At 30.4% G+C, this 24,812-nt stretch overlaps 8 protein-coding genes and 1 pseudogene across 10 annotated transcripts; 3 read left to right on the forward strand and 6 right to left on the reverse strand.

The window, feature by feature from the left end:
* Positions 1–2: 2 nt before the first annotated feature.
* Positions 3–802, reverse strand: LOC145763955 (microtubule nucleation factor SSNA1-like). Its single transcript, XM_082575510.1, has one exon. The coding sequence runs from the start codon at positions 780–782 to the stop codon at positions 429–431; it is 354 nt and encodes a 117-aa protein (XP_082431636.1). The 5' UTR covers positions 783–802; the 3' UTR covers positions 3–428.
* Positions 803–1,223: 421 nt separating this feature from the next.
* LOC145763954 (uncharacterized) lies at positions 1,224–2,415 on the reverse strand. Its single transcript, XM_082575509.1, has 4 exons — positions 1,992–2,415; positions 1,759–1,871; positions 1,468–1,695; positions 1,224–1,385 (listed from the first exon to the last, which is right to left on the reverse strand). Exons 1-4 carry the CDS (start codon positions 2,187–2,189, stop codon positions 1,229–1,231), a joined length of 696 nt encoding a protein of 231 aa, XP_082431635.1. The 5' UTR covers positions 2,190–2,415; the 3' UTR covers positions 1,224–1,228.
* Positions 2,416–3,267: 852 nt separating this feature from the next.
* Positions 3,268–4,261, forward strand: LOC145740717 (ADP-ribosylation factor-like protein 1). The gene has a single exon (XM_082558547.1). The coding sequence runs from the start codon at positions 3,315–3,317 to the stop codon at positions 3,855–3,857; it is 543 nt and encodes a 180-aa protein (XP_082414673.1). The 5' UTR covers positions 3,268–3,314; the 3' UTR covers positions 3,858–4,261.
* Positions 4,262–4,587: 326 nt separating this feature from the next.
* Positions 4,588–9,253, reverse strand: LOC145764047 (protein kinase C iota type-like). The gene is made up of 13 exons (XM_082575615.1): positions 9,096–9,253; positions 8,738–8,827; positions 8,395–8,519; positions 8,008–8,128; positions 7,633–7,776; positions 7,203–7,322; positions 6,919–7,016; positions 6,683–6,818; positions 6,314–6,526; positions 5,961–6,050; positions 5,793–5,888; positions 5,648–5,719; positions 4,588–5,503 (listed from the first exon to the last, which is right to left on the reverse strand). Exons 1-13 carry the CDS (start codon positions 9,204–9,206, stop codon positions 5,387–5,389), a joined length of 1,533 nt encoding a protein of 510 aa, XP_082431741.1. The 5' UTR covers positions 9,207–9,253; the 3' UTR covers positions 4,588–5,386.
* Positions 9,254–11,045: 1,792 nt separating this feature from the next.
* LOC145749942 (uncharacterized) lies at positions 11,046–13,576 on the forward strand. Its single transcript, XM_082565837.1, has 3 exons — positions 11,046–11,206; positions 12,367–12,511; positions 12,666–13,576. Exons 1-3 carry the CDS (start codon positions 11,093–11,095, stop codon positions 13,424–13,426), a joined length of 1,020 nt encoding a protein of 339 aa, XP_082421963.1. The 5' UTR covers positions 11,046–11,092; the 3' UTR covers positions 13,427–13,576.
* Positions 13,577–14,291: 715 nt separating this feature from the next.
* LOC145749928 (sodium/hydrogen exchanger 9B2-like) lies at positions 14,292–17,356 on the forward strand. Of its 2 annotated transcripts, XM_082565815.1 has the most exons (13): positions 14,292–14,421; positions 14,516–14,686; positions 14,922–15,058; positions 15,157–15,284; positions 15,419–15,501; positions 15,571–15,663; positions 15,777–15,890; positions 15,997–16,103; positions 16,187–16,336; positions 16,456–16,564; positions 16,639–16,775; positions 16,899–17,094; positions 17,164–17,356. In XM_082565815.1, the coding sequence occupies exons 1-13, from the start codon at positions 14,322–14,324 to the stop codon at positions 17,220–17,222; spliced, it is 1,584 nt and encodes a 527-aa protein (XP_082421941.1). In that variant the 5' UTR covers positions 14,292–14,321; the 3' UTR covers positions 17,223–17,356. The 2 variants fall into 2 exon arrangements, with proteins under 2 accessions (XP_082421941.1, XP_082421951.1); XM_082565825.1 differs by lacking the exon at positions 16,639–16,775 and having other exon boundaries at positions 17,164–17,273.
* Positions 17,357–17,398: 42 nt separating this feature from the next.
* Positions 17,399–20,393, reverse strand: LOC145752030 (nuclear pore complex protein Nup107-like). The gene has a single exon (XM_082568220.1). It carries the CDS (start codon positions 20,338–20,340, stop codon positions 17,629–17,631), a length of 2,712 nt encoding a protein of 903 aa, XP_082424346.1. The 5' UTR covers positions 20,341–20,393; the 3' UTR covers positions 17,399–17,628.
* Positions 20,394–20,556: 163 nt separating this feature from the next.
* LOC145745202 (phosphatidylserine synthase 2 pseudogene) lies at positions 20,557–22,766 on the reverse strand (annotated as a pseudogene). The gene is made up of 2 exons (XR_014281250.1): positions 22,550–22,766; positions 20,557–22,348 (listed from the first exon to the last, which is right to left on the reverse strand). The product of XR_014281250.1 is annotated as a phosphatidylserine synthase 2 pseudogene (transcript).
* Positions 22,767–22,921: 155 nt separating this feature from the next.
* LOC145745192 (phosphatidylserine synthase 2-like) lies at positions 22,922–24,603 on the reverse strand. The gene has a single exon (XM_082563202.1). The coding sequence runs from the start codon at positions 24,594–24,596 to the stop codon at positions 23,160–23,162; it is 1,437 nt and encodes a 478-aa protein (XP_082419328.1). The 5' UTR covers positions 24,597–24,603; the 3' UTR covers positions 22,922–23,159.
* Between the last annotated feature and the right edge of the window lie 209 nt (positions 24,604–24,812).

Here is a 24,812-nt window from a genome sequence, read left to right on the forward strand (position 1 = left end):
AATCTAAAAAGAAAGATATTAGCATGGTTAAAAATCCTTCTTTAATTTTAAATACAAAGTTTTGTATGTTTTTTAAAAAAAGATCAGAATGTGGGTAAAAAGAAAAGTACAGCGGAGTGTTATTATTCAATACAGGCATGTATAAGCTGTTGCACATATAAAAGAAATATTTAACTTTATACACAAATTTTTAAATGTCATTATAATATAGTTTACAGATCAATAAAAATAATAAAGTGAAAACATTAAACAAATTGTCTTCAAACAGCAGAGCAGTTCATTTCACAAAATATAAATGTTTTAATAAAGAAATATCTTCATCAAAAACAAAGAACATAAAGCTATTAGTGTTGCAACTCTTACAGTACAATGACAACTTTAAAAAAACTTATTATTGAAATAAGTGTGTTTAAAAAAAAATTTAAATTTCAATCATGAGATTTATAGTCAACTTCATATTTTCTTCCCCCATCCATATGCTGAATACTCCCCTTGACTGAACTTAAAAGTGTTTGCGAAGTTTCTAAAATCTTCATATAAGCTGCTTCGGTCTCTGAAATAGTTTTATCAAACTCGTTTCTGGCTGCCATTTTTTTTGCTAAGCTTTCGTTCACTTTAGCAAGTCGCTCAGTTAGGATTCGAATGTCATTTTGTAATTTTAGTTTTTCTTCTTCTTCTTGCATAGCCTTTCGATGCAAATCGTCTCTTTTAGCACATAAATCTTCGATGCATTTTACTAACTCATTGTTGTATGTTTGCAGTGCAGCGCCTTGATGTGTCATAACTTAATTTATTTGTAATAATTGACATATGACATAAAATTTAAAAAATGTCTCTAAATATTTTTTAACAACATTACAATATGTAAAAAATTCAAAAAATAACATTTTAAAAATAAAATTAATCATTAGGTATAATTAGCGTATGTCCAAAATTTAAAAATCTGTGTGTAAAATGTTTGTCATAAACTATCTTTATATAAAACAAGAATATTTTTGATTTAGTTACAAGCATTTGCAGTTTGAAAGTTAAACTGTTTGCTGTATTGTATCCATGGGAGCCACTTTTACACCACGCGTAATAGTAAAATACGTCATCCGCAACTTAAAAAACAAGATTGCTTTAAGTTTAGCTTCGTTTTTCAGACTAGCCATCACCACAGTGCAAAAATTCATAAAAATGAGGTTTTAAAAGCATTTTAAAAGCCACGGTCACCGGCGTTCTTTTTTTAGCAAGAGAAACTTCGTCTTTGTTTTAATTTAACAAGACTTGCTTGTATAGTGTTTTTTTCTGCGCGTTTTTGATCGTCTTTCTGAACATCAACCGATGCTCGAGATTCTCGAATAGTTGGCAAAGATGTTCGCCGCATTGACTGTGCTTTAAGTCTAAATATGATATAGTTTATTTAAGTTTATATATAATTTAAAATTTTCAAGTTATACATGTGGCTGCTTTGCTTTAGCCCACCTCTTTTGCCCGGCGCGTTTCTTTACTCTACTTAACGGAGTAATATCTGAGCCATCGTCAGAGGAGTTGTCATCTACTTCTTCCGAACCAACGCTATGTCGTCTTATTCTTCCAACGGGATTGGGTTTACGCGATAAAACTTTAGCTGCTGCTATTGTCCAAGGATGAACTTTTCGCACAGGTATCGGGTTTCCACTGGCAGCTGGGTGTTCAACGTTAGTTTCCAACCTTGACAACAAGTCTTGTTTTAAAATAATATTAGTTTTGTAAGGGAAAAATGTGCTGATTTACCCTTTAGACAGCTCTTTAATTTTTTTGTAGTCGATCTTTGAAAAATTTAGTCTACGTGGAGATTTAGCCAAAAGTGACTGTTGATCTGTGTTATCATCCAACAAGTTTTTTTCCTAAATGTAAATTTTGATTAGTAATATTATTCCTAAACCCACAACCCAAGACGCTTATGGTCCCGATAGTTTCGTTCCATAAATATTATAAGGGATTTTGAGCAGTTGCAAGCTATTTACCTCACTAAATCCTGACGACATTTTCACTTTTCGTAAAAAATTTAACGTCGTTTCTCCTTCGATTCTTATTTTATCCAACTTTTTCTGAACCTCCAACGTTAATTCGTCTATGTTTTCGCTCAATCTTTTTTCGTTTGTTCGGTTAAGTTCACGAGCTCGTACCATAGCCGAACTCTCTTTTGATTGTCCCATTGACATTTTATATTTTGATTTCCATTTTACATCGATTAATAATGTTCAATTTACCACTGATCGATTTTTAACTTTGCTCTAAAAACCTCAAACAATCAGGATTTTTATGCCTAGCCTAATTGCAGCAAACTAGCCTACACAATAGCGAAAAAGCAAAAGAACACTCTGCCAAAGCCAATTAATTTGTAGTGGCCTATTTCAATCATTTTTTTCGCAAAATACTCCAACTTTTGACAACTCTATAGAAAACAACCTCTCCTGTATTTAACAGACGAGTACTTGATTATTTAACCTTAATAAGTATAGCAGTTGATTGCCTAGCTGCTTGTTAGACTATTTGGAGTGTTCACTTGACTTGTGCTCTAAAACAAAGTGTATATTTCAGTCAAAAACAGAATTATTTTTACAAAAATAACACAATTGGCCATTAATTTTGATTAAATAGCTTGCTTGCTGGACAACAATTTCTGATTGGCATATATTTATTAATTTTTGGACAACGTAAAGCAAATTTTGCAACAAATTGTAGTTAAAAACGCTGTTTAAGAATTTTTAAATTTTATATTTAACTTAATAATATTAAAAATTTAGAAGTAAATTGTAAATACAGCAAAACAAGAAAAGCTAATTTAGTTCACATTGCTGAAAAGAAAAGCACTGCTAGGATCTACTATAAAAGCTTCATGACGCAATTTTAAATTCTAAAGTGGTGTTATAGTGATTTCCTGTATATGAATGCCACGCAAGCCGTTATCCGTTGTATTGTCGGTTTTGTTTTCTTTAAAAGCGATTTTTCGCTTAGTTAGCAATGTTTAGCCTAATTTAATTATAATAACCTTTAAAAATTCATGCAGAAAAATTCGTAATGATAGGCAAAAGAAATACCTGCGTATCTAGCCAGACGTAGAACCAAAAAGCGATATTTTTTCCCTACTAGCTGTCCAGTTTCGTTTATAAATATGTCTTATATCTGTAGATATAATATAAGAATCGACATATATAATTTGTTTCGTGTGATAAATATTACTGATTTTGAAAAAAAAACTTATCAAATTTTAATTTTGTTACACTTTGTTTTATTAGATTACACTTGTATTTTGCAATATTTATTTTGGTATATGCAATATAAAAATGGGAGGAATTTTTAGCAATCTTTTTAATTCCCTGTTTGGTCAGAAAGAACGTCGAATATTAATTCTCGGATTAGACGGTGCGGGAAAAACCACAATCCTCTACAAACTACAAGTTGGCGAGGTCGTTACTACCATACCGACAATTGGGTTCAACGTCGAAACACTTAGCTACAAAAACTTAAAATTCCAGGTTTGGGATTTAGGTGGTCAAACCAGTATTAGACCTTATTGGAGATGTTACTACAGCAACACGGATGCTATTATCTATGTTGTAGATAGTATGGACAGAGATAGAATGGTTACCTCAAAACAAGAACTTGTTAGTATGCTAGAAGAAGATGAGCTTAAAAATGCAATCCTCGTTGTGTTTGCAAACAAACAAGATATCGAAGGTGCAATGACAGAAACTGAGGTAGCAAAAGAACTCGGTTTATTGAACATTAAAGACAGAAAATATCAAATTTTTAAAACCAGCGCCATGAAAGGCACTGGTTTGGAAGAAGCCATGGATTGGCTTGTTCAACAAATACAGGCACAATAACATGTTACTGTGAAATCTATTAATTAATTGTTGAGCGGTAATGTTATATTTCCTGTGGTCTAGATCTGCTGCGTGATATACTAAAGAAGCTTGTAATATATAGCATATATAGAGTTTTTTACTATTAGCACAGTCAATAATAAATCTATTGGCCTACATATTAGCTTCAAAATTTTAATCATATTTTATATTTATGTTTAAATCATAATTTAAAGTTATATTCTAGCCTTTATGGTTTTAGTTACTATATAAGTTGAAACATATGTGTTTTATTTCAAATGTATCATATCTGATTTAATTTTATTATAATTTTAATACCAAACAAAAAATCCATTATTATTTATATATATTTATATGGTTTTTGTTTTGTAGAATTCATTATATTTTTAGTGCGTTTTCTTTTTAATTAAAGTATATATATAAGTTTAATAAGTTTTGTAATCCTAAATTGGGAACAAAATTAGTTAAATTTAGCAATATATTCATTTTTTTATATATATCATAAATAGAAAATAAAGTTTTGTTTTTAAAGGGTACTCACTATTTTTTATACCTATTTAAACCTGTTATATTGACATAGTATAAATTTTATTATTGATATTTTATTAATAAGCAGAATAAGTATTTAAAAAATATATAAACAACAAGATTTAATATTAAAACATTTAATTTTAGCTAATTGGCTTTTTTCTATATTACATTTATGTTAATTTCATTTATAAAAAAAAAACAAAGAAAAGTTCTGTTGAAATAATTGTTTTTACACAACTGGTAAAATGTTGGTTAAGTTTTGTAAGCGAGAATAACCTTATTGTTGTACATTAAATACAGTGAATTTAGACATTTGATTTTTGACGCACCAACTTCATAAAAGTGGAAATAGGTATAAAAATAATAATATAAAAGCAGAAAGCACACTTTTTTAATTTATAATTTAAAAAAGTAAGGTTTTTGGTACTGGGCTTACTATAAGACAAAAAATATTTAAGTTTTGTAACAACTGTGGGCACATTTTTTTTGAAGTAAATTTTAAACTTATATTTAAGTTGTTATAATGCAAAAGTGCAAATAAAAAATTTTAAAGAGTCTCACATTGAGACTGAACTGCTGATATCGGCAAAATTAAAGCATCAGAAGGGCTTTAATATTATTTAAATTACATACAACAATCTTCAATTGCAAGGTACATAACACAAGTATGATAAATGGTTTAATAACAGATGTGTAATATTTAAAAAAAATATTTTTCTCTTAACTCTTTTATATGCAATAAATGGTAGCACCATTTTTAAAGTTAAAAAATAATTAAACATGGGCATATATTACAGTAGAAAGAATTAAAACAATTGTGCTATATCGTCATAGTTTTATATAATATATTAGCAACAGTATGTTTTTTGATGTATAAAAATATGCAGTAAACATAAGAAATGATTTTTGTGGTACATATGATATTCGCAATAACCCAAAATATTTTCTAGAAATGTTTTGGAATATTCGAACAACCTTTTAACATTTGCTTCTAAAAATTAAACCACTTCCTCGCTTGTCATTAAAAGTGGATTGATGTATTCAAAACCTTCAAAGTCAGCTTGATCTATCTTATTGACAGTTTGGACATCGGAAGGTGTAAGTTGAACAGGTTCCTAAAAAAATTTGGTTGAAAATTTCAAAAAAAATTAAATGATGACTAATATCTAGATTACAAATGTAGTAAATGGTTAGGAGAAATACAAAATTTAAAGTAATCTGTACTTGAAATAATATAGCTTACAAAAGTCACACCTTACCTGAGTAAACTGTTTGTCGAAATTATCCAAACCAAACTCATCCTCAATGTTAGGTTTATACGGTGGTATTACCTAAAAAAAACAACAATTAAATAAAAAATATTTTAAACAATTATAAAACCAAAATATAATAGTTGATATTTACCTGTTTAGCATGCAGCAGATCCCAATCAATTGTCTTGAAAAATTGATGATCCAAAATATCTTGGAAACCCTGTTCTGGGTTGCAACCTAACCTGTCCTGTAATATTCCAAAAAAAAAGTTAGAAAAAGTACAAAAATGGGTGAAAATTAATATTTAATGCAAACTTACCTGTGGTACTTTGTTGAGAAATCCTTTCAATACTGATGATGCTTTAACTGATAGTGATCTGGGAATTCGAATAACTTTCTCTAAAATAACCTGATAAAAATATAATACATTAACGAAACAAAAAAGAAAGATCATGTTGTAGGTTAAACATTAATAACAATTATTAAACTAACAAATGTATACATAAATAATTATCATATTTATTTAATTACAATAGTACAATTATCCCTAACCTGAACCAATTAATACAAGTTTCAGATACAAAAGGTTGGCACTCACAAAGTTAAATTAATTGCTAGCAATACAAAAAAATATTTAAAGCTAGTTAGAATTAAAATTTAAAATAAACTTACCTGAAACAAATAATCTTCTGTGCTTTGATCCGGGTTATCTGTCATTCCCACGATATCAAAAGGGCTTCTCCCCGCCATCATCTCAAACATGAGGACCCCCAGTGCCCACCAATCCACTGAGAAATCATAATCTTCACCGCGGAGTATTTCGGGGGCAATATAGTTCGGGGTACCGCAAAATGTTGAAGTCAGGTTCCCTTTTCTGATACCTTCCTAAAATTTATAAATATTCATAAATTAACAATAAAAATTTGGTTTTAAAATCAAAATATTTTGTAAAAAAATTAAAAAATCCTAAATATTTATTTAAATTTGTATTATTTTATTACTTAAAAAAAAATTTGTACATTTTTAACAAGTTTATGTTACCTTACACATTCCATAATCAGTAAGTTTGATGTGACCATCACTATCAAGAAGAACATTATCCAATTTTAAATCTCTGTATATTATTCCCTTCTCATGCAGAAAGTGGAGGGCAAGTATGATCTCAGCAGCATAAAATCTTAAAAAGGCCAAATAAATTAAAAAAAAATAATAATAAAATGATTTATCAATATTCATAAAAAACACTCTTGTTAGAATCATATAGAAATAAAATTAACCTGGCATGTTCTTCAGGTAGTTTTCTCTGCCTTTGCATATGAAACATTAAATCTCCTCCATTTACATATTCAATCACAAAAAATAATCTAGCTGGGGTCTAATATAAATAAAACCACTTTAACGAAAAAAAATAAAAAAACAACTCACAAAAAATTTGGCAAGACTATAAAACTAAAAGCATCATAAATTCTGTAAATATCAACTATGAAATGTACATAAAAAGTGCCCATCATTTTAAAATAAAATACTTATTTACACAACAACCAAATAATTTAAATTATACCTGAAAACAGGAGTGTAAACCAACAAGGAAGGGATAATTTGAGGCAGTTTCGAATACATGTTTTTCAGTTTGGACCCAATCAATATCTTCTTCATCGGTCACTAATTCTTTCTTGATGACCTTAAACATAATTACATCAAATCAAATAGCATGATAATTAAATTTTGGACAACACACTTAATTGGCCTACAGCAAATATCAAATACCTAAATTAGTAGTTGTACTATTAATTACGTAAATGTTTACATATAAATTACTAAAATACTGATCTTATATTCAAATATTACAATTAATTTAAAATGAAATTCTTTTATGGTTTAAAGTTATAATCCATATCTTAATACCCAATACATAGTAATTATAGGACCAAATACATATCCTAAAACCAACAAAAAAATTAATTTAATTAAAATAACTCAGTAATTATTACCTTCATGGCGTACATTTTTCCGGTGATTTTTAATTGGACTAGTAAGACTTTAGCATAACTTCCTCTACCTATCACTTTCAGTAAATCGAAATCTTTTAATCCAAATCCAGGGGCAGCTTTGTTAGCGGATTGCGCAGATTCTTGCTGTTCATTTTTAAACAAACAATTCATTATAAAAGACAACATTTTACATACTAAAATGATAAGAATGTAACTAGAGATAATAATTAAAAACTGAACAGGAACTGCATCAAACAAATATCATTAAATTACTTAAAATGTATATATATATATAAATGAGTTTTTTTTTAAATTAATTACAAAATAAAAACATAATTTAAGCTTTAAAGTATTTGTGTACAAAAATGAGTTTACCTTATTACTGTTAGTATCCATTTGATCAATAATAGAACCATTGGCAATAGGAATGTTTGGTCTTCTCGACTTAAATCGTTTCAACTTTCTTTTCAACTTGTACCATCTTCTTGCACCGCGTCTGAATTTAATATTTATTTTATTTAAAAATATTAAAAGCCAGCTCAAATTCCAAACATATGTTTTTTCTTTTTTAAACCTTTTAAACAAATGCAGTATCCACTATTAAAAGTGTGAATGGTTATACAGAATGTAACTTAAGGGTCATAAACCAAATAGAAACATTAATTAAAAAAAGTTTTATGATTACAAAAAGTAGGTAAACTAAACATAGACAGAAGTTTATAACGTTTGTATAAACCTACATTAAAGTGATGATTCCTTTACCTGTATATTTTATGTTCACCAGGACATAGCAAACCTGGTTCACTTGGTATACCAGGAAATATATGAAAAAACAAACTGTTTTCACTGTTTAAATCCCATAATCGAAAAGCTTCAGACAGTTCCAACTATACAAGAAAAAATTTTAACTTGAAATGTCTTTTAAAAGCAAATTTTTATTAGAAATATAACAATTTTAGGTATTCAAGAGAATTTCTCAATCTGCTGAAACAATATCTGTGCTTTTACATTATTGTTTTTACAATTGAATATCAATTACCTTGGGTTGAGCTTGCTCTAATATATATATATACAGAAAATATAGAAACAAATTTGGTTAACAAACCTGTGATGAAATAGTACAAGGGTCTCCTTCGTCATCCAACCATTTTACTGTAAAAACTTGAGCATCTGAGAAACTACAATTAACCCGAACCTAAATGAAAAATAAAATTATTAAAATGATATATATAATATATATATACATTAAAATTAATTTGCTTTTACTTCTATATTTAAACTTTGTATATGTATACGTCGATTTTAAATAATAGGCCTATTAAATTTTTAAAAAGTATTTAACCAAATCGTTTTTTTTTTACAAAGCAATATTTGTTAAGGAGAAAAAAGGTTATCCATATGAACACAGTGACCAATTTATTAAAATAATTTATTAAAAAACCGTGTTACTAATATTTTTTTACCTTTGACCATAAATCTTCCATATGAATTGTGGGTTCAACATTAAATGAGAAAACGTGACCATTATAAGATGCTTTTGCTCGAATCATCATTGGGCCACCATCTATGGACATTTTAGGATAAAAACTTATTCAGATATTTAAACTTTGAAAAACTAAAATTAAACTATAGAAAAAATTCAACATATTCAGATATTAAATTTCAGTTCTACTTATATAAATTGGTGGCCTTTATTTAATATGATACAATTTTTTATTTAAAGCAAATACGTAAAAACAACTAATAGAAGTTAAACATCATAAACAGATAAAGAAAGTAATTGCGTTTTGGCAGTTCGGTTTGCAAAATGGAAATGGCCAGACATATATATTTTCAAAACACTAAATGACTAAACTTTCTTACCGAATCAACAATACAAAATAACTTCTAAAAATGCATTTACAAACTAACAAAACTATATTTAGGTAAAGATAATACACAATCATTGTCCCACAAAACAAATAAAACACAACTAGCGATTGTCATTTCGCCAAACCCAAGTGACTGAAAACCTATTGTCTTAAATATTCTGATTTTAAAGAAGAATTCGTGGCGTCACACAAAAAATTGGTGGCACTTATAAATTAAAGGGATTAAATAAACAAAATCATATAATTTATCAAAATTTTTTACCCAAAAAAATGCAATATTCGATTATGTTATATTTGGTAACTGTGTTTTTTTAGAAAGGTTACAAGGTATTAAAGATTTAGTAGCTTATCAATTCTGTGTTTTTTATAACTGTAGACTTTTTGTTGAGAATTCTTTAATTCTAAGAATCCTTGTACAATAACTTTTATATATTATTATCCTTTGTTATTTTATGTGTATATTATAATACCAAGCTCCATTATCATGTATTCAAAAACTTAAACAAATGGTTTAAATCGGCGTATAAATATTAGGCTTAGTACCCGTCGGCCGAGTTTATTTTAATTTAAAAGAACTTGCCAATTTTCTTTTAGTTTTGCAATAGTTTTTGCATCTTAAACGTTTATAAAAGGTTGCCAAGTAAATTATCAAATGTTAAAAAATATGGCATTAAAATCATAACGGTAATTCCATCTCGAAAAATGTAATACCCGGGTTTGAAATATAATGAGTGTCTTTGATACAGACGTGACATATAAGGCTCAGAAGCTATTTTAATTTGAAACAACAACGGCTATAAGCAATATAGTGAAAAATATGTTCAAAAATATTTTATTAGTTATAACAAATTAGGTATAAACAGTTTAGTTTTCAGAAAAATTAATAAATTCTTGGTTTAACTTATTAGAAAAGTTACTACGTCTTTTTATCAGGAAACAATAAGACGAATTGTTCAGCTATATTTACTACATGCCTAGCACGCTGCAATTCGGAAATCTGTATTATCCTTTTTCAGTGTTTTGAACAGCGCGCATCGTCATACAGCACCGGAATAAAAGTTTGGCGCTTAACTTTATAGAATCTGCCAATGTGTGTGCGTATGTCGACCTCACGGGAAACGCTAAACTGCTGGCAAAAACTGAGAAATTAATAGCTAGAACATAAGTGCGTACGCAAAACAAAATTAAGTGACAGTTATAAGTCAGTGGAAGTGTAAAAAAATAGTCGTTGGTTTGATTTATGACAGAAACAAGAAGCTGTTAATTAAAAGAAGGCTGTTTCGAGCAAGTATAAAATGACTCAAAGCAAGCCATGTTAAAACATTGCCTTAATTTTAGTGCGCTTTATTTAAGGAACCAGTACTGTTAGTGTTATTTATAACAAATTAAAAATTCAGTGATAGTTCAGTGATATTAATAGAAGTAGACAGCAATACATGTTAAATAAACCGTCTGGTCTGGTTATGGACATGTAAATTACTATTGCCACCGCAGCAATGTAGTCGTACAGCTATAAATAACAAGTGAATTTTATTTAGAAATTAAAATAGTATTTAGTAGTATTTAATTTTGGTAAATATTTATGAAACATGACACCTCTCGGAATGTTATTTAAGTCAAGTACAACGAAACCAAAAATTGACCAACACAGTCTATTTACAAGCATTCAAGTTAGCACAGCTATTCTGCAAGGCCAACTTCAGGTATGTTTTCATTAATAAAATATTGAAAGTTACGAACAGTTGATATATAACGTTTTCGTGTAATGACACAATGTGTGGGCATGTTAAAAATTTGGAAAACAAACGGAAACAATTCATTCATCTAAAAATGGGGTCAACAATACAGTAACGCTAAAATGCATTAACAGCAATCCAAAATTGATACGTTTTTCAAAATCCAAATATTTAGACGCGATTAAAACACGCGATGCATAAGGACAAAAGAATTAACGAATTAGTCTGCTTTGATGAATCGAAATTTCCAAGAAAAACTGTATTTGTATTTACATGAGTTAAAATGTACCGAGTAAAGGCTGTAAAAAACCCGTTGTTAACGTGTTAGGCTAAATTGTAGCATTTCATGAACATAATGTCTTAATATCGTTTTTGAATTCAGGCCCAGGGCTATTTATGAACTATAAGAACAATTCGTCGAAAATAAAATTTTAAACCGTACTTTGTACCCCGAGCTGAACAATTCAATTTTTTGAAAATATTAAGTTTACCACAAATATTTCTATAAAGTTTTTAATTATTTTATTGATTACTTTAAAATGTTGATGGCCGGCAGCTCGGAAAATTATTTTAAACCAAAGTACTTGTATATGTAAGTTCTAGTATAGGCTTGAACTAAGCTAAAGCCTCTTACAATAATTTGTAGTGACTACACAACGAATAACACACATTGGAAACGCTCTTGTCTACATTTTTCCCATTTTCAAGAGCCTTTTAAAGTGACGCTGATTCAATAATAATACATGTCATTTAAACAGCAAACTATGTCATGTGGGTTAAGTAGATATGTGTAGGCTGCGGAAATTTTTTAATTATTCCGTTTTCAACTTCAAATGACATTAAATTGGCGCCTTAACAAAACCGCTTTATTTTAATATCCGGTTAGTGTTTTTAAACGCTGCATATTAATCGGTTTATCGTTGATGGAAAAGTTGTCGTCATAATTTAATCGCTCTCGGAAAATATATTTAAAAGGATTAGTTATCTTACGACGTTTATGACACGTTTGCTTTAATGCCACAAGCCAACTTGTCAACTTTTATTGCGGGGACATAAATATTTAAAAAATGATGTGATAAAGTGGTTTCAAGTTGGTTAAATAACTTTTATGTTATTTTGATGGGCAGGTGTATGAACCATGGAGAAAGAAACGGAACCGACCAAAGGAATGTGAAGTAACACTTTACGCCAATGAAACAAGCCCGTTTCTCGTTTGGCACAAACTGGAAAAACGAAAGGTCGCTCAAAAAACGCGTGCAATGTCCGAAGGAGGTAAGGAAATGTCACTCGGCGTTTTGTTTTAAAATAATGCTGAGGTTAGCTAGGCTATACCTTTCACCTGAATGCAATAACTGAAACATAACTACTTTAAACGATCGAGTAAACTTTTATTGGTATGTAATATTTGTATATTTTTGCTCACTAGACTGCACAAATGCATCATCACCAAAACCACGTTGTGTCATTTCAATCGGTCGGGCAAAAGTAACTAAGAACGCTGGTGGAAGTTTCGAGCTGACAGATTTCGACTCTTCGCTTAGTATTCGGTTCATTGCTAACACAGTTCGCGAGGCTGAAGCCTGGGTCAGTAAACTAACTCAAGAGAGTTGCAGAGAGGCTAAACTCGACATGAAAAGCATTTGCTCTTCCTGTTCGTCATTTTCTTCCTCCACGTCATCATTTTCGTCGCATCCCTCGCCAGATTCAAGTCCCAACGACACGGCACAGTTTTTTCCATCGACATCATCGTCTGATAAGTCCGGTTCAAAATTTCGTCATCGAAAATCCGCGAGTTTTTCCGACGCTACAGGTGCGTTGGTGGAACTGCTAAACAATGGCGGGCAAAATATGGCATTGTTGTCCGCAAATCCCGAGACAAACGAAGAACAAAACGTTAATCCAGATGTGGTTGGAACTTTAACACACATTGCCTCGGGCAAACCAGGACATACGCGTTCAAATCACAAGACTTTTCCGCGAGCGCAAGTTTCAAAAAATGCGGCTTTCAAGCAGCAGCATGTCAGAGCGCAACCGCATTTAGGAATGAACGTAACACTTGACAAACACCGACCTGACATTCACAACGTGTTAATTAGCCCAGTACAAACACGATCAGAAACTGCTGAACCTGCAGAAAGTACAGGCCTGCCGTTTTCAGAATTTTTTGTAAACGTACCAAATTCTTGAATCTATTATCATAATCTGTAACAAATAAATTTGTCTTACAATGCATTTTTTATCCTTTGTTAATATTTTGTACACTATTTAAAAAGTATTTACGTTTCATAAATCATTTTTTCAATAAAATATAGCATACGTTACAAAACAAAAATAAAATAGGCTAATTTTTTAAGTGTAAATAAAAAAATATTTATAAGAAAACTAAAACTGTTTAGAAGCACTTCAAATTTAAACTTAGAAGTTAAAAATATATTACTTTACGATTTAAGTTTTAGGTTTCGTCTTTGCATTGCAGATATAAAAGTCGATCAAATTTAGCACAAAAGAGCTATCTGGCAACTTGCGTTAGGTCATGATTTGCCAAATGTATTTCAGTATTACAAAATTGGTGGAGTTGCAATTTTGTGCACGCACTTAAACACTTACGTTCCAATTTTTTGTCGAATTCAAGAAAAGGGTGCACACGTGATGGAATATTCTGTTTTAAGACGCCAATACAGGAAGTGACGTTTTAATTACGCAAGCAGTAATCTGTCGATTTTTTAATAAAAATTAATTGCGCATATTTGTATAATTATAATCTATTCTATTTTTGTGCTTGCTGCTGGTATTTTAAGTTTTAAATACTTTTTATGACTAAAAACTCCAAATTTAAAAATTTTGAAAATGACGTTAATAGTACCTTAAATTTATTTATAAAAAAACTAAATTAAAGAGTTAAAATTTAATTTTTTTTAACAATGATTAATAGTTAATCATGATAAATCTTTATACATCATTTCCCCTCACATTTAATTTTGTGTGATCTGACCCAATTCGAAATGGGTAACCCCCAGTTTGTATTTCACGTGCTTTCAAAAAATTAAGGTCATCGGTTTGCTGTTTCACTTAAATTATAAACATGGAAACGGAAGAAAGTACAGAACAAGAAAGTTTAGTTGAACGAAAAAGTTCCACCCAAGATGACTGGTTGGACGTACTTTTAACAATTATAACATACGGTAATGCTGAATTTTAAAATTAGATGGTAAATTATAGCGTTGTTAAATTAATTTTTTGTAAAATTGTTTAACTTTAAAAATATTTTTGTTTTAGGTATATTTGTGCTTTTATCTTGGGCAGTGCCGTGGTCAATTATTGGAGAAGATTGTCTTCCTGGAGGAAATATATTTAATATTATTTTAGTTTTTGATTGCAGTGTCCTAGTTGGATTTTTGGTTGGCCTAATTAAATTTCCTAAAATACCCCCCTTTCCTCCATTACTGGGTAAGTGACCTATAGTTGATTTATTATCAAATTATAAAAAGAGATTTTATGGTGTTAAATATTTTTTTAATTTTTTTTTTAAACAACGGAAAATTTTAAATAAATTATATATTTTTTTATGTGTGTTGTATTAAGTATTGTAGACCATCTAAATGTGGATAAATGTATTGGTATATGTGTAAAGTACAATGTAGCATTTATTTAAAAATATTTAATTACTTATTTATTTTATTAGGAATGTTAATTGCTGGATTTTGTCTGCGAAATATCCCAGGATTAAATTTTTTTATTCAACCAGAGTGGTCATCATCATTAAGAAATTTAGCTCTGGCAATTATCCTTATCAAAGCTGGCTTAGAGTTAGATTCTAATGTAACTTTTTAAGTTTGCAATAAATTTATAACTATTCTATTTGTTTAAAAATGATATCATTATGAGCACTTTTTTTTTATTTTAAAATTTTTTTTTAGGCTTTAAAAACAATGAAAGGAACTTGTATTCGACTTACTGCATTACCTTGCCTCACTGAAACTCTTGCATGTGCTCTTGCTTGTTATTTGTTGCTGGGGTTTTCTATAGAGTGGGGTTTATTACTTGGGTATATATAGAAATAAGGTTAAAACATTTACCAAATAATAATTAACCCCTTTGAAAAATGTTGTTAATAAATTAAGTTGTGTGTCTTCTATAAAATCTTAATACAAATTTTAAAACACATATTCTATTTTTAAGGTTTGTTCTTGGAGCTGTTACTCCAGCTGTAATTGTTCCATCTCTTTTAATATTACAAGAAAAACGATACGGTGTCAAAAAAGGTTTCACATTGCATTACATTAAGTTGTTATAATGTGTTAATTCTAAAAATTGCCAAATTATAAATTTAGGTATTCCAACTTTAGTGGTTGCTGCATCTAGTTTTGATGATGTTCTTGCTATTAGTGGGTTCAGTATAATGCTGAGTATTTCATTTGCAGGAGGCAAGTATATCGATTATAAATGTTTGGGTTTTGTTAAAACTGCATAGATAGTTTGGCATGTTTTGTATTTTGAATGTGGAATTTTTATGATTTCGAATATTACCCGTTTTTAGTTGAACAAAATGTAAATCCTTCTGTGCAAGAAACATTAAATACAACAATGATTAACTTGACACTAAATAATATTTCAACCACTATGTCTGCAATAGAAGAAACCCAAACATCAGGTACTCATGTAACTAACAATTGCATAATGATTTATTCCTATATTACATTTTTATAGATATAAAATTATACTATGTTTTAAAGTTCAACCGTAGTTTATTTATTTAGGTGAACTGGCATTAGTGATATTAAGAGGCCCTTTAGAAATGGTTGGCGGAATTCTGATTGGTATTTTACTTGGGGTAGGCCTTTGGTATATACCCAACTCTAAACAGGTATTTAACTAACTTAATTTCTGTTGAAGCAACATATTTTTATCAGGCCCTAATTGTTTAAAAATGTTTTAATTTTTATGCAGTCAAAAATTACAATTAAACGAACATTGTTAGTTTGTGGTTTTGGAATTTTGTCTTTATTTGGAGGACAAGTTGCTGAGTTTCCTGGGTCTGGTGCCTTAGCAGCCATTGTTGCTCCTTTTACAGCAGCTTATCGATGGCAGAAAGAAAAGGTAATTTAAGATGCAATGACAAACTTTAGCATAATCAACCTATTTATTGTATGTAAAAAAGCTCTTCAAGAAAAAACTAAGAAACAAATTTTTTTTAATATATTTCTTATAAATTTTAGATTCCAATATCGGAGAATATGAGTGTATTGTGGACGATGTTTGAACCTTTTTTATTCGGTTTAATTGGAGCAGAAATTTCTATTGAAACAATAGATGCATCTACAGTGGGTAAGTTACAATATATTTTTTTTAAATATTTTAGTTTAAGAATTCTTAGACTGAACATTGACACTATTTCAAAGGTATTGGGGTTTGTGTTTTACTGATTGGACTGATTTTTCGAGTTGGGGCTACATTCGGTGCCGTTTGCTTTTCTGGATTTAACTTAAAAGAAAAGATTTTTATTTGTTTTGCGTGGTTACCAAAAGCAACTGTACAGGTTAAAATTAGTAAAAGAAATTTCAGAATGCACATTCACTTGAGTTTTTGTATAATTACCATAAAATTATGATTGCGTAAAAACAATTTTTTTCTGATTTAACAGAAATTTTATCACTTTTAGGCAGCAATCGGTGCTGTGGCTTTAAGCACAGCTCGTCGGTTAAATGCTTCAGACGATATTATAAATATCACCACTCAAATATTAACAATATCAGTTTTATCAATTCTAATTACTGCACCACTTGGGGCTCTTGCAATTGGAATATCAGGGCCAAGTCTGCTACAAAATACAGTTGAGAATGTAGAAGAAATGCAAGGTAAAAACAAAAAATTTCTATATTTTTATATTTGTTGTGTTTTATTAATTTTAATATATGTATTTTTAGAATTGGAAAGTCTTAATAACAAAGATATCAATGAAAATGAGGACAATGATTCCCCCTAATTTATTCACTGTGCTATTATTTAATTTTTTTAATGTTTATTTTAATAAGGCATGTAATGCAATGACAGATTTATTAATTTAATTTGCTTTCATATGGTACCCCACTTTTTTACCCTTCTACTGTGTTTTTACTTTGCTAAATAAATTTCTATAATAAATGAAACAACAATTTTTAAAGTTTTATTAATACAAAAATTTTATTGGCAGTGAAATTAGAAAAAATTAATTTGAAACACAATAATAAATTTACTATAAAAAAAATTATTTCAGAATTTACAGTACCTAAGAAGGTTGAAAAATATTTTATTTTAAAGATTTTGTTTATTTTTAAAATTTAACTTATTTTTTGACTAGTTGTAAAAGTACAAAAGAACTACAAAAATTGATTTTTTTAAATTGGTTTAATTTATAAAAACTCAGTTGATTCCACCATTGCATCTTGTAGTCTTCCTAAGATTTTTCTTCCATCCTCCTCAGAAAATAATTGATAAATTTTGTTCCCTTCCGAAGCAATAACATTTGCAAGCTTCATACATTGCATTATGTGACTTTTTGTATTTGTAAAAACATTAAGCAACAAATCACATAAATTGGGTATACACAGCTCTCGTAAAAGTTTCATCTGGTGCACCCTAGTGGTGGCTTCCTCATCTTCTTCGGATACGATCTCGCTTGAGTTTAAATCGACGAACCAACCTTCGGGAAATAAAAGAACTTCAAATATTTTCGACTCTGCCGTCTCGCAAAGATGTTTAAGTTGCTCTTCCCATCGATGTACTTCCTCTTCATACTTCTTCAACTTGTGTTCCTCCGCAACAAGATCAGAAATACTCACACTTCCAAATATGGATGACGCTTGAATATCGGAAACAACATGTTGCTTAGGTTTATTGCTGTGAAAATGTTTAAACCAATCTTTGAAACATTTCTGGGCACTCAGGTAAGCTTTAAAGCATAAATGTTCACGAATTGCGTTGTTCAATTCTGGAGGTATTTGATCTGTGTGGGATCTTGCAGTCCACTCCTTGCAAGCAATATCAACAGAGTCAACTGGTATTTTTTCAAATACTTCCGCTACAGATCTGTAGTTTCTAGCACCCAGAAAACTTCGCATGACAGCATTGCTCTGCTTTATTGCCTCGGCACGCTGGGATTTATCGTACACGAGCCACTCTATTGCGTTTATTTTTTCCTTATCACTTTGTGAAATTGTGGGCTCAATTAAAGTATCGTTAGCAGTAGCTGGAATGACCTCAACATTGTTATAACTTCGAATTCTTTCAACCACCATTTTAGTAACAGCTGGAACATCCAACCCTGCCGCATCAGCTTGTTGTAAATACTCCTTTCTCAGCTCAGATTCTTGTATGCTCTCGAGGAATGTAGCATACATTGAAGTCTGTAATTCCCTGGGTAAAAACCCTGCATATACTGCAACGAGCTCCCCCAACCTTTCATCCACCATAAGCTTCGAAACATAAGATTCAATAATCTGGTTGTAATGATTTGTATCAAGATCAACTCTAATACTCTTCAGGTAAACAAGCAAGTGAACAACGAACCTCAACACTTGTGGATGGATATCCTGTTGAAGCCAAGTAGTGACTTCTTCTGCCAGGGACTTGATGTCATTAACGATGAGATATTTCTGTATGAGATGATAAGGATTTTCTGCATTTTTACGAATTTCAGAATCATGAGAACTGGAAATGGATTGAAATAGGGACGAAATATCAGATAAGTCGACATTTTGCTCCAGGTACTCTTCTGGCATCGACATCAGTTGTTTCATTGTGTCTTTAGGCCACGGTGTTCGTAAATTTGGGATTTGACTTAATTTTTGTTCCATGGTTACATCAACAAGAGTTTTAAAATAAGCCCAAACATAATCATGCCACGATGTGCAAACAGCTAACATTGACTTTAAGTTTCCAGTCAGGGCACCATAAATTGCACGCTCACGTATACTGTACTGTTCATCATTTGACATTTCCCAGCTTGCAATTTTCCACAAAGATCTGTAAGCGTTACCTTCCACGTTACTTCGGGCACTATCTTCATTTGCCTTTGCCATGTTTGGGTCCTGATATAGCCTCCAACCCTCTAAGCTAGCAGCACGCCATGGTTGTCCATGTGTTACACACATATCTTCAGCTAGATCGATTTTACCAGCACGCAGTAGTGAAAAAATACATTTTAAAAGCCGATCTTCATCCTCAACGTCCAAGTCTTCTAAATGTTTACCACTACGAATTGGTGCATCTGGGTCAAGCTCAATCATCCCAGTTGTATCTAATCCTCTTTGCTTGCCTTGCTTGAGTTTATGAAGAGTGTTTTCGCATGCAACACGACCAGCATAATGTTTCATTTGGTTGGTTATGTCACCTAGATTGTTTGCTGCAATTTGTTCCAACCAATCAATAACAATCTGTGCTTGCCTGATGTCAGAATCCTCTTGAAAATATTTCTCAACAGCCTCGTTCTCACAGATGTATTCAATACAGTCCGCATTCATGTTTTCATCTTGGGATGAAACTGCTAAACGATCCTTATAAAGACATGACACAAGTCTCCATGTCTGTTTCTCGTTGTGCAACATTCTCTCTATATCCTCACCACTCTCGTACCCACAGTTGTGTAAAAGATTTTCGTGGTCTTCGCAAACCTCTTGAAAGGCATCGACGACGTCAAAAACCTCTGTGATGTTGTCAAATTTGGCCAAACAGTTTTTAAATTCCACATATAGACTTGTGGGTTCCTCCTCATTTTTATTTTCAACTTGTCGAAATGATTTGAACTTGGATGGGGTTTGTGGTTCTAACAACTGGCGCGTAACGTCAAAATTTAAAACTGTAGATTCAAAGTGAGATTCCGACAAATTAATTTGAGATCGATCTTGTGCTTGATATCTCGCTGATACTGCAGGCGTCGATGCCACTTCTCGACCTGCTTTAAAGTCCGAAAAAGAAATTCTGGACTGATTTCCAAAGTTGTTCTCATCAACCATCAAAGTCACGCTCCTGTGGGTTTTGTTTCTTTTAGGTCTTCCTTCAGGTTTGCTGAAGCTTGGCAGCTCCCATTGGCTGGCCATATACGATCCATCAGCAGCAGGATTCATTCTTAAAGTTTAAAATTATTACCTAACTATGCAGATGAATCTAATAAACAAAACATACATTTAGTTTAAATAAAATAAAAAGTAGTTCACTAATATATATATCCAAATAATATTTATAATTTTAATTACATTGCGACAAATTTTTTTTTTAAATAATTTGTATATATATATAAACAATAAGCAAACACATACTGTAAAATATAAATATAGGCTTTTTCTACGGTTAATTAAGATATGCATATAGTTATTTTGTGAAAAGTTAAAACAAATTTTAAAAAGTAACAAACCCAATTGCAAAAATTTGTTTTGAATATTAACCAAAAATAAATTAGTTATTTTAGTTAAAGAAAGTTTTACTTTGTGCAAAAATTACTCGTTTTCTCAAAATATTTCTCGACCTTAATTCTATATCAGATAATGTCGCCTCATCTTCACTAAATTCATTTTCTGAATCTGAAGCTACAATTTTAGATTTGAAAATTTGAAGTTTTTTAAACCAACTAGGAATCGTTATTTGAATTTTAAAAATTGTGATAAACACATATACACCAAGAAATGCAGACCAAAACCATTGCATATAGATTGGCATAGGTTGAAGTAATAAATCGGAGCCATATTTTATAACAACTAAAAACTCAGTTGCAAAAATAAGATTAATCAAAAAACAAAACTGGCCTGGCTGTTCAGTTTGTCCGGTGACATAATTATAACCTTCAGTTATAGCAGGTAGCCCTAAAATTGCAATTAAAATTAAATGTGAAAGATTGATAAAATGAGTTGGCGGAAGCCAGAGCAAAAATTTTAAATAAAAAACGTTAAGGTCGGCGAGGGTAAAGAATAACATTACAAAACTAACAAATACCCAGCGGGCAAAGTCATTAAAATTTCTCCAACGCAATTGAATCCAACTAGCTGCTCCAGTTTGTTCAACAACTCCTTTTATTTTTCTGGGATATAAATCTTCCTTTCGAGATCTAAACCAATGATATCTTTTCATTGAAAAATAATCAATCAGTTTCATTCCAATGAAAATGCCTAACCCATTGCAAAGAAGAAAATCCATTACCCAATGGTCCCACCAACATTCAAAAAAATTGGGAAGTTGGTGTTCAAAAGTATATTCTGCTAACTCAAAACCAAAACTTAATAAATTTGTGCTCCAATAATCACGCAAAATCAAAGCTTTAACAAGCCAGCCAATAAAATGAGAAAACACAAAACTGTCCATTTTATCCATAATATTGTGCATCGGACCATCTGGATGCCCTGAATCCCATAAAGTACAAAAACCACCATAACTTTTATAATCTATTGGTTGGTTAAGATTTGGATCCAGATAAGTTAGAAGTTCCCTTGCATAAGAAACTGATTGAAAAAGAAGAAAAACTAAACCAAGTTCATAAAGAACACCTAAACATAACACGACCCCCCAAAATGTGGGATGAGGTTTTATGAAAGGCCCATTTATTCCCTGAGTTTTTCTGTACAATATTAACACAAATGCTGTAGCAAAGACAGCGTAGCTGCCCTTCCTTACATTATTGTTGTGGTCAGTGTGATTTTCCACAGAAAAGGCGAAGAATGCCAAAAAAAATACGACTCCAAATAAAATTAGTAACGATTTTGCTAATATCCAAAAAAATGAATCTGTTTCTTTACTAGATGATAAACTTCTTGGTCTTTTTCCATTTTTGGACGACATTTTCCAAAACATTGAAATCGATTATTACTATCTAATATCTATTAAAATAAATACTATAACTGTTTTTTTAAGTTATATATAATTTGCTTTTGTATTACCACCTATAGAAAATTAAGTAATATATATTCACTTTATATTTATTGGTTCTGTATATTTTTTCTCTTAGAAAATAACCTAGTTATTTTTAACATCAATTGCATTTGAATAACTGATACTAATATTTCTGAAAGAAAATAGCTATTTTTATTAGACAAAATTAGCTGGTAATTAAATAAAAACAAAACAAGTGCTTTCCTCTTGAATATCCTGTAATAATAAACCATGTTGTGATCACTTAGGTAAAATTATATTTTTTCTATTAAAATTTATTATATTTTACAACAGATATAATGATAAATTATTTAACAAGCTAGTAAAACCTAGTTAAAACCTAGTAAATCAAAAAACGTACACAATGGTTGTTTGTTTAAATAATTAAAAAATATAAAAAAAAAGAAATTGTAATACCTTCCTTTTAAATTGAGAGAGCCAAAAATTCTTCGTTCGCTTTGGTATTAATAGTGATTATTTCGATGTCTGTCAAGGAGCTATTTAATCCATACTATAACCAACTTATTTTTACAAAGCTTAAAAATATAACTTTAGACGTTAGCATAACAATGTTTAAAAAGATGTATCTTCTACACTAGATATTGCAAATCACATAAAAACAGACATTTAGGTATTAGTAACACAAAAATTAAAATTGAAGAAAAAATTAACAACTACTCATAAAGTTGTTAGCAATTGTTTTAAAAAATAAAAAATTAAAAAACATAAAATCAATAGCAAAAAGAAATGCTTAAAAAAATAGAGTAGGTTTTATGTTGTGTAGGTTTTGGTTTTACATTTGCACTATTAAAAAATAAATTTACATTTTTGAAGATTTTAAAATAACATGCATAATATTTGTAAATATCTAAAAAAGAAGCAAGCGAAGCAAATTATCAAAAACATTAAATAATAAACAATTTTTGAATTAGTATACCACATACAATTACAAAAAAAAACGATATAAGAAACAGTTAGGCTATTATTGGCATTTTGTACAGATTGTTTTTTTCAAATTAAATTAATTTTAATCAGCACCTTTTTCCTTTTTTGCCCTTGATGCATTATTTCTTTTTCTTAAAGAATTTTTTGATTGCAAATCTATATCTGATAAAGTTGCGCCATCTTCACTAAAATCACTTGCCGAATCCGACATCCTAATTTCGATTTTAGAATATTTAAAAAGTTCTTTAAACCACTGCCGACATCTAGGAAACTTGAACTGAAATTTCCAAACCGACCACAACACATACAAGGCTATCATAGTAAACCAAAACCATTTTACATAGTTTGGAAAGGGTAAAGATAAAATTTCAGGGCCAAACTTAACGACAATCATAAATTCTGTACTTATAATCGCAGCAGCCATCCAGGCCTGTTGTCCAAGTACATTGTTTGGATAGGAAAGAAAGTCGTAGGCTTCACGAACTCCCACTGCACCAACAAATAGAATAAACACCAGTCGACACAGTACAAACGGGTGATCGGGTGGCACCCATAAAACAAACTTTAAATAAAAAGTGTTAAGTTCAGCTAGTAAAAACATAAATGTTACCAATGATACAAATAACCATCTGGCAAGACTCTCCGTAGGTTTCCAACGAAATTGAACCCAGCTGTAAGGCCCAAACTGGCCAACAACCCTTTTCATTTTACCACCATAGGATTTAATCTTCCAAATTCCAAACCACTGGTATTCTCTTATCGATAGATATCGAACAAGTTTTAGTCCAAAGAAAATGCCCAATCCATTGCAAAATAAAAAATCTAATAACCAATGGTCCCACCAACATTCAGAAAAATTGGGAAGTTGGTGTTCAAAAGTATATTCAAGTAGCTCAAATACAAAACTGATAATATTTGTTAGCCAAAAATCACGTAAAATTAAAGCTTTACAAAACCAGCCAATTAAATGGGCAATTACAAAACCATCCATTTTATCCATAATATTGTGCATCGGACCATCTGGATGGCCTGGATCCCATACAGTACAAGAACCACCATAACTTTTATAATCCATTGGTTGATTTAGATTTGGATCCACATAGGTTAGAAGTTCCCTTGCATAAGAAACTGATTGAAAAAGAAGAAAAACTAAACCAAGTTCATAAAGAACACTCAAACACAAAACCAACCTCCAAAAAGCAGGATGAGGTCTTATAAAAGGACCATCCTTTGCCTGTGTTATACCGAACGACAAAAACATAAAAGCACCAGCTATAATACCTCTTTTCACATTGTATTCCTTATCGTCCTGTTGCTTGTCAAAAAATACTTCATATACTAATCCAATGATCACAATTAGAAGCACAGTGACAGTGTGTGCTCTCCAAAAAAAAGTGTTAGTCCCATCATCGAAAACTAGACTTTCTGATTCCCTTCGTTTCCTGGACAAAATCGATTTTTTCGGCAGGTTACTTACTACATCTTCGTTAAGGCTTTCAGATACACATTCATCATTCATTTTTATACTATAAACTACTAAATTGCTATAATAGAAGAATTCGTTAATAAAATTTGCAGATAGAAAGCTTTACACAAACTTTTATTTATTATCAATATAACTAATAAACTGACAGACTGATAAAGCAGCATTTCGTTTTTTATAAATCGCCTCTATTCAAACTCCATTAAAAAACTGAAAAATTAACACATTTCTGCATTACAAGTAAACTATTAT

Source organism: Corella eumyota, chromosome 1 (assembly GCF_963082875.1).
Source record: "Corella eumyota chromosome 1, kaCorEumy4.1, whole genome shotgun sequence".
NCBI lineage: Eukaryota > Metazoa > Chordata > Ascidiacea > Phlebobranchia > Corellidae > Corella > Corella eumyota.

Excerpts from the sequence above, each read along its gene's own strand:
- LOC145763955 (XM_082575510.1), bottom strand. The coding sequence starts at position 782 with ATGACACATCAAGGCGCTGCACTGCAAACATACAACAATGAGTTAGTA.
- LOC145763954 (XM_082575509.1), bottom strand. The coding sequence starts at position 2,189 with ATGTCAATGGGACAATCAAAAGAGAGTTCGGCTATGGTACGAGCTCGT. Across the intron at positions 1,872-1,991 it reads TGTCGTCAGGATTTAGTGAG|GAAAAAAACTTGTTGGATGA; the intron begins GTAAATAGCTTG and ends ATTTACATTTAG. Across the intron at positions 1,696-1,758 it reads ATTAAAGAGCTGTCTAAAGG|GTTGGAAACTAACGTTGAAC; the intron begins GTAAATCAGCAC and ends CTTGTTGTCAAG.
- LOC145740717 (XM_082558547.1), top strand. The coding sequence starts at position 3,315 with ATGGGAGGAATTTTTAGCAATCTTTTTAATTCCCTGTTTGGTCAGAAA.
- LOC145764047 (XM_082575615.1), bottom strand. The coding sequence starts at position 9,206 with ATGTCCATAGATGGTGGCCCAATGATGATTCGAGCAAAAGCATCTTAT. Across the intron at positions 8,520-8,737 it reads CTTGTACTATTTCATCACAG|TTGGAACTGTCTGAAGCTTT; the intron begins GTTTGTTAACCA and ends TTTCTTGTATAG. Across the intron at positions 6,819-6,918 it reads CTACCTGAAGAACATGCCAG|ATTTTATGCTGCTGAGATCA; the intron begins GTTAATTTTATT and ends GGCCTTTTTAAG.
- LOC145749942 (XM_082565837.1), top strand. The coding sequence starts at position 11,093 with ATGACACCTCTCGGAATGTTATTTAAGTCAAGTACAACGAAACCAAAA. Across the intron at positions 11,207-12,366 it reads TTCTGCAAGGCCAACTTCAG|GTGTATGAACCATGGAGAAA; the intron begins GTATGTTTTCAT and ends TTTGATGGGCAG. Across the intron at positions 12,512-12,665 it reads GCGTGCAATGTCCGAAGGAG|ACTGCACAAATGCATCATCA; the intron begins GTAAGGAAATGT and ends TTTGCTCACTAG.
- LOC145749928 (XM_082565815.1), top strand. The coding sequence starts at position 14,322 with ATGGAAACGGAAGAAAGTACAGAACAAGAAAGTTTAGTTGAACGAAAA. Across the intron at positions 15,285-15,418 it reads GAGTGGGGTTTATTACTTGG|GTTTGTTCTTGGAGCTGTTA; the intron begins GTATATATAGAA and ends TCTATTTTTAAG. Across the intron at positions 16,776-16,898 it reads TACCAAAAGCAACTGTACAG|GCAGCAATCGGTGCTGTGGC; the intron begins GTTAAAATTAGT and ends TATCACTTTTAG.
- LOC145752030 (XM_082568220.1), bottom strand. The coding sequence starts at position 20,340 with ATGAATCCTGCTGCTGATGGATCGTATATGGCCAGCCAATGGGAGCTG.
- LOC145745192 (XM_082563202.1), bottom strand. The coding sequence starts at position 24,596 with ATGAATGATGAATGTGTATCTGAAAGCCTTAACGAAGATGTAGTAAGT.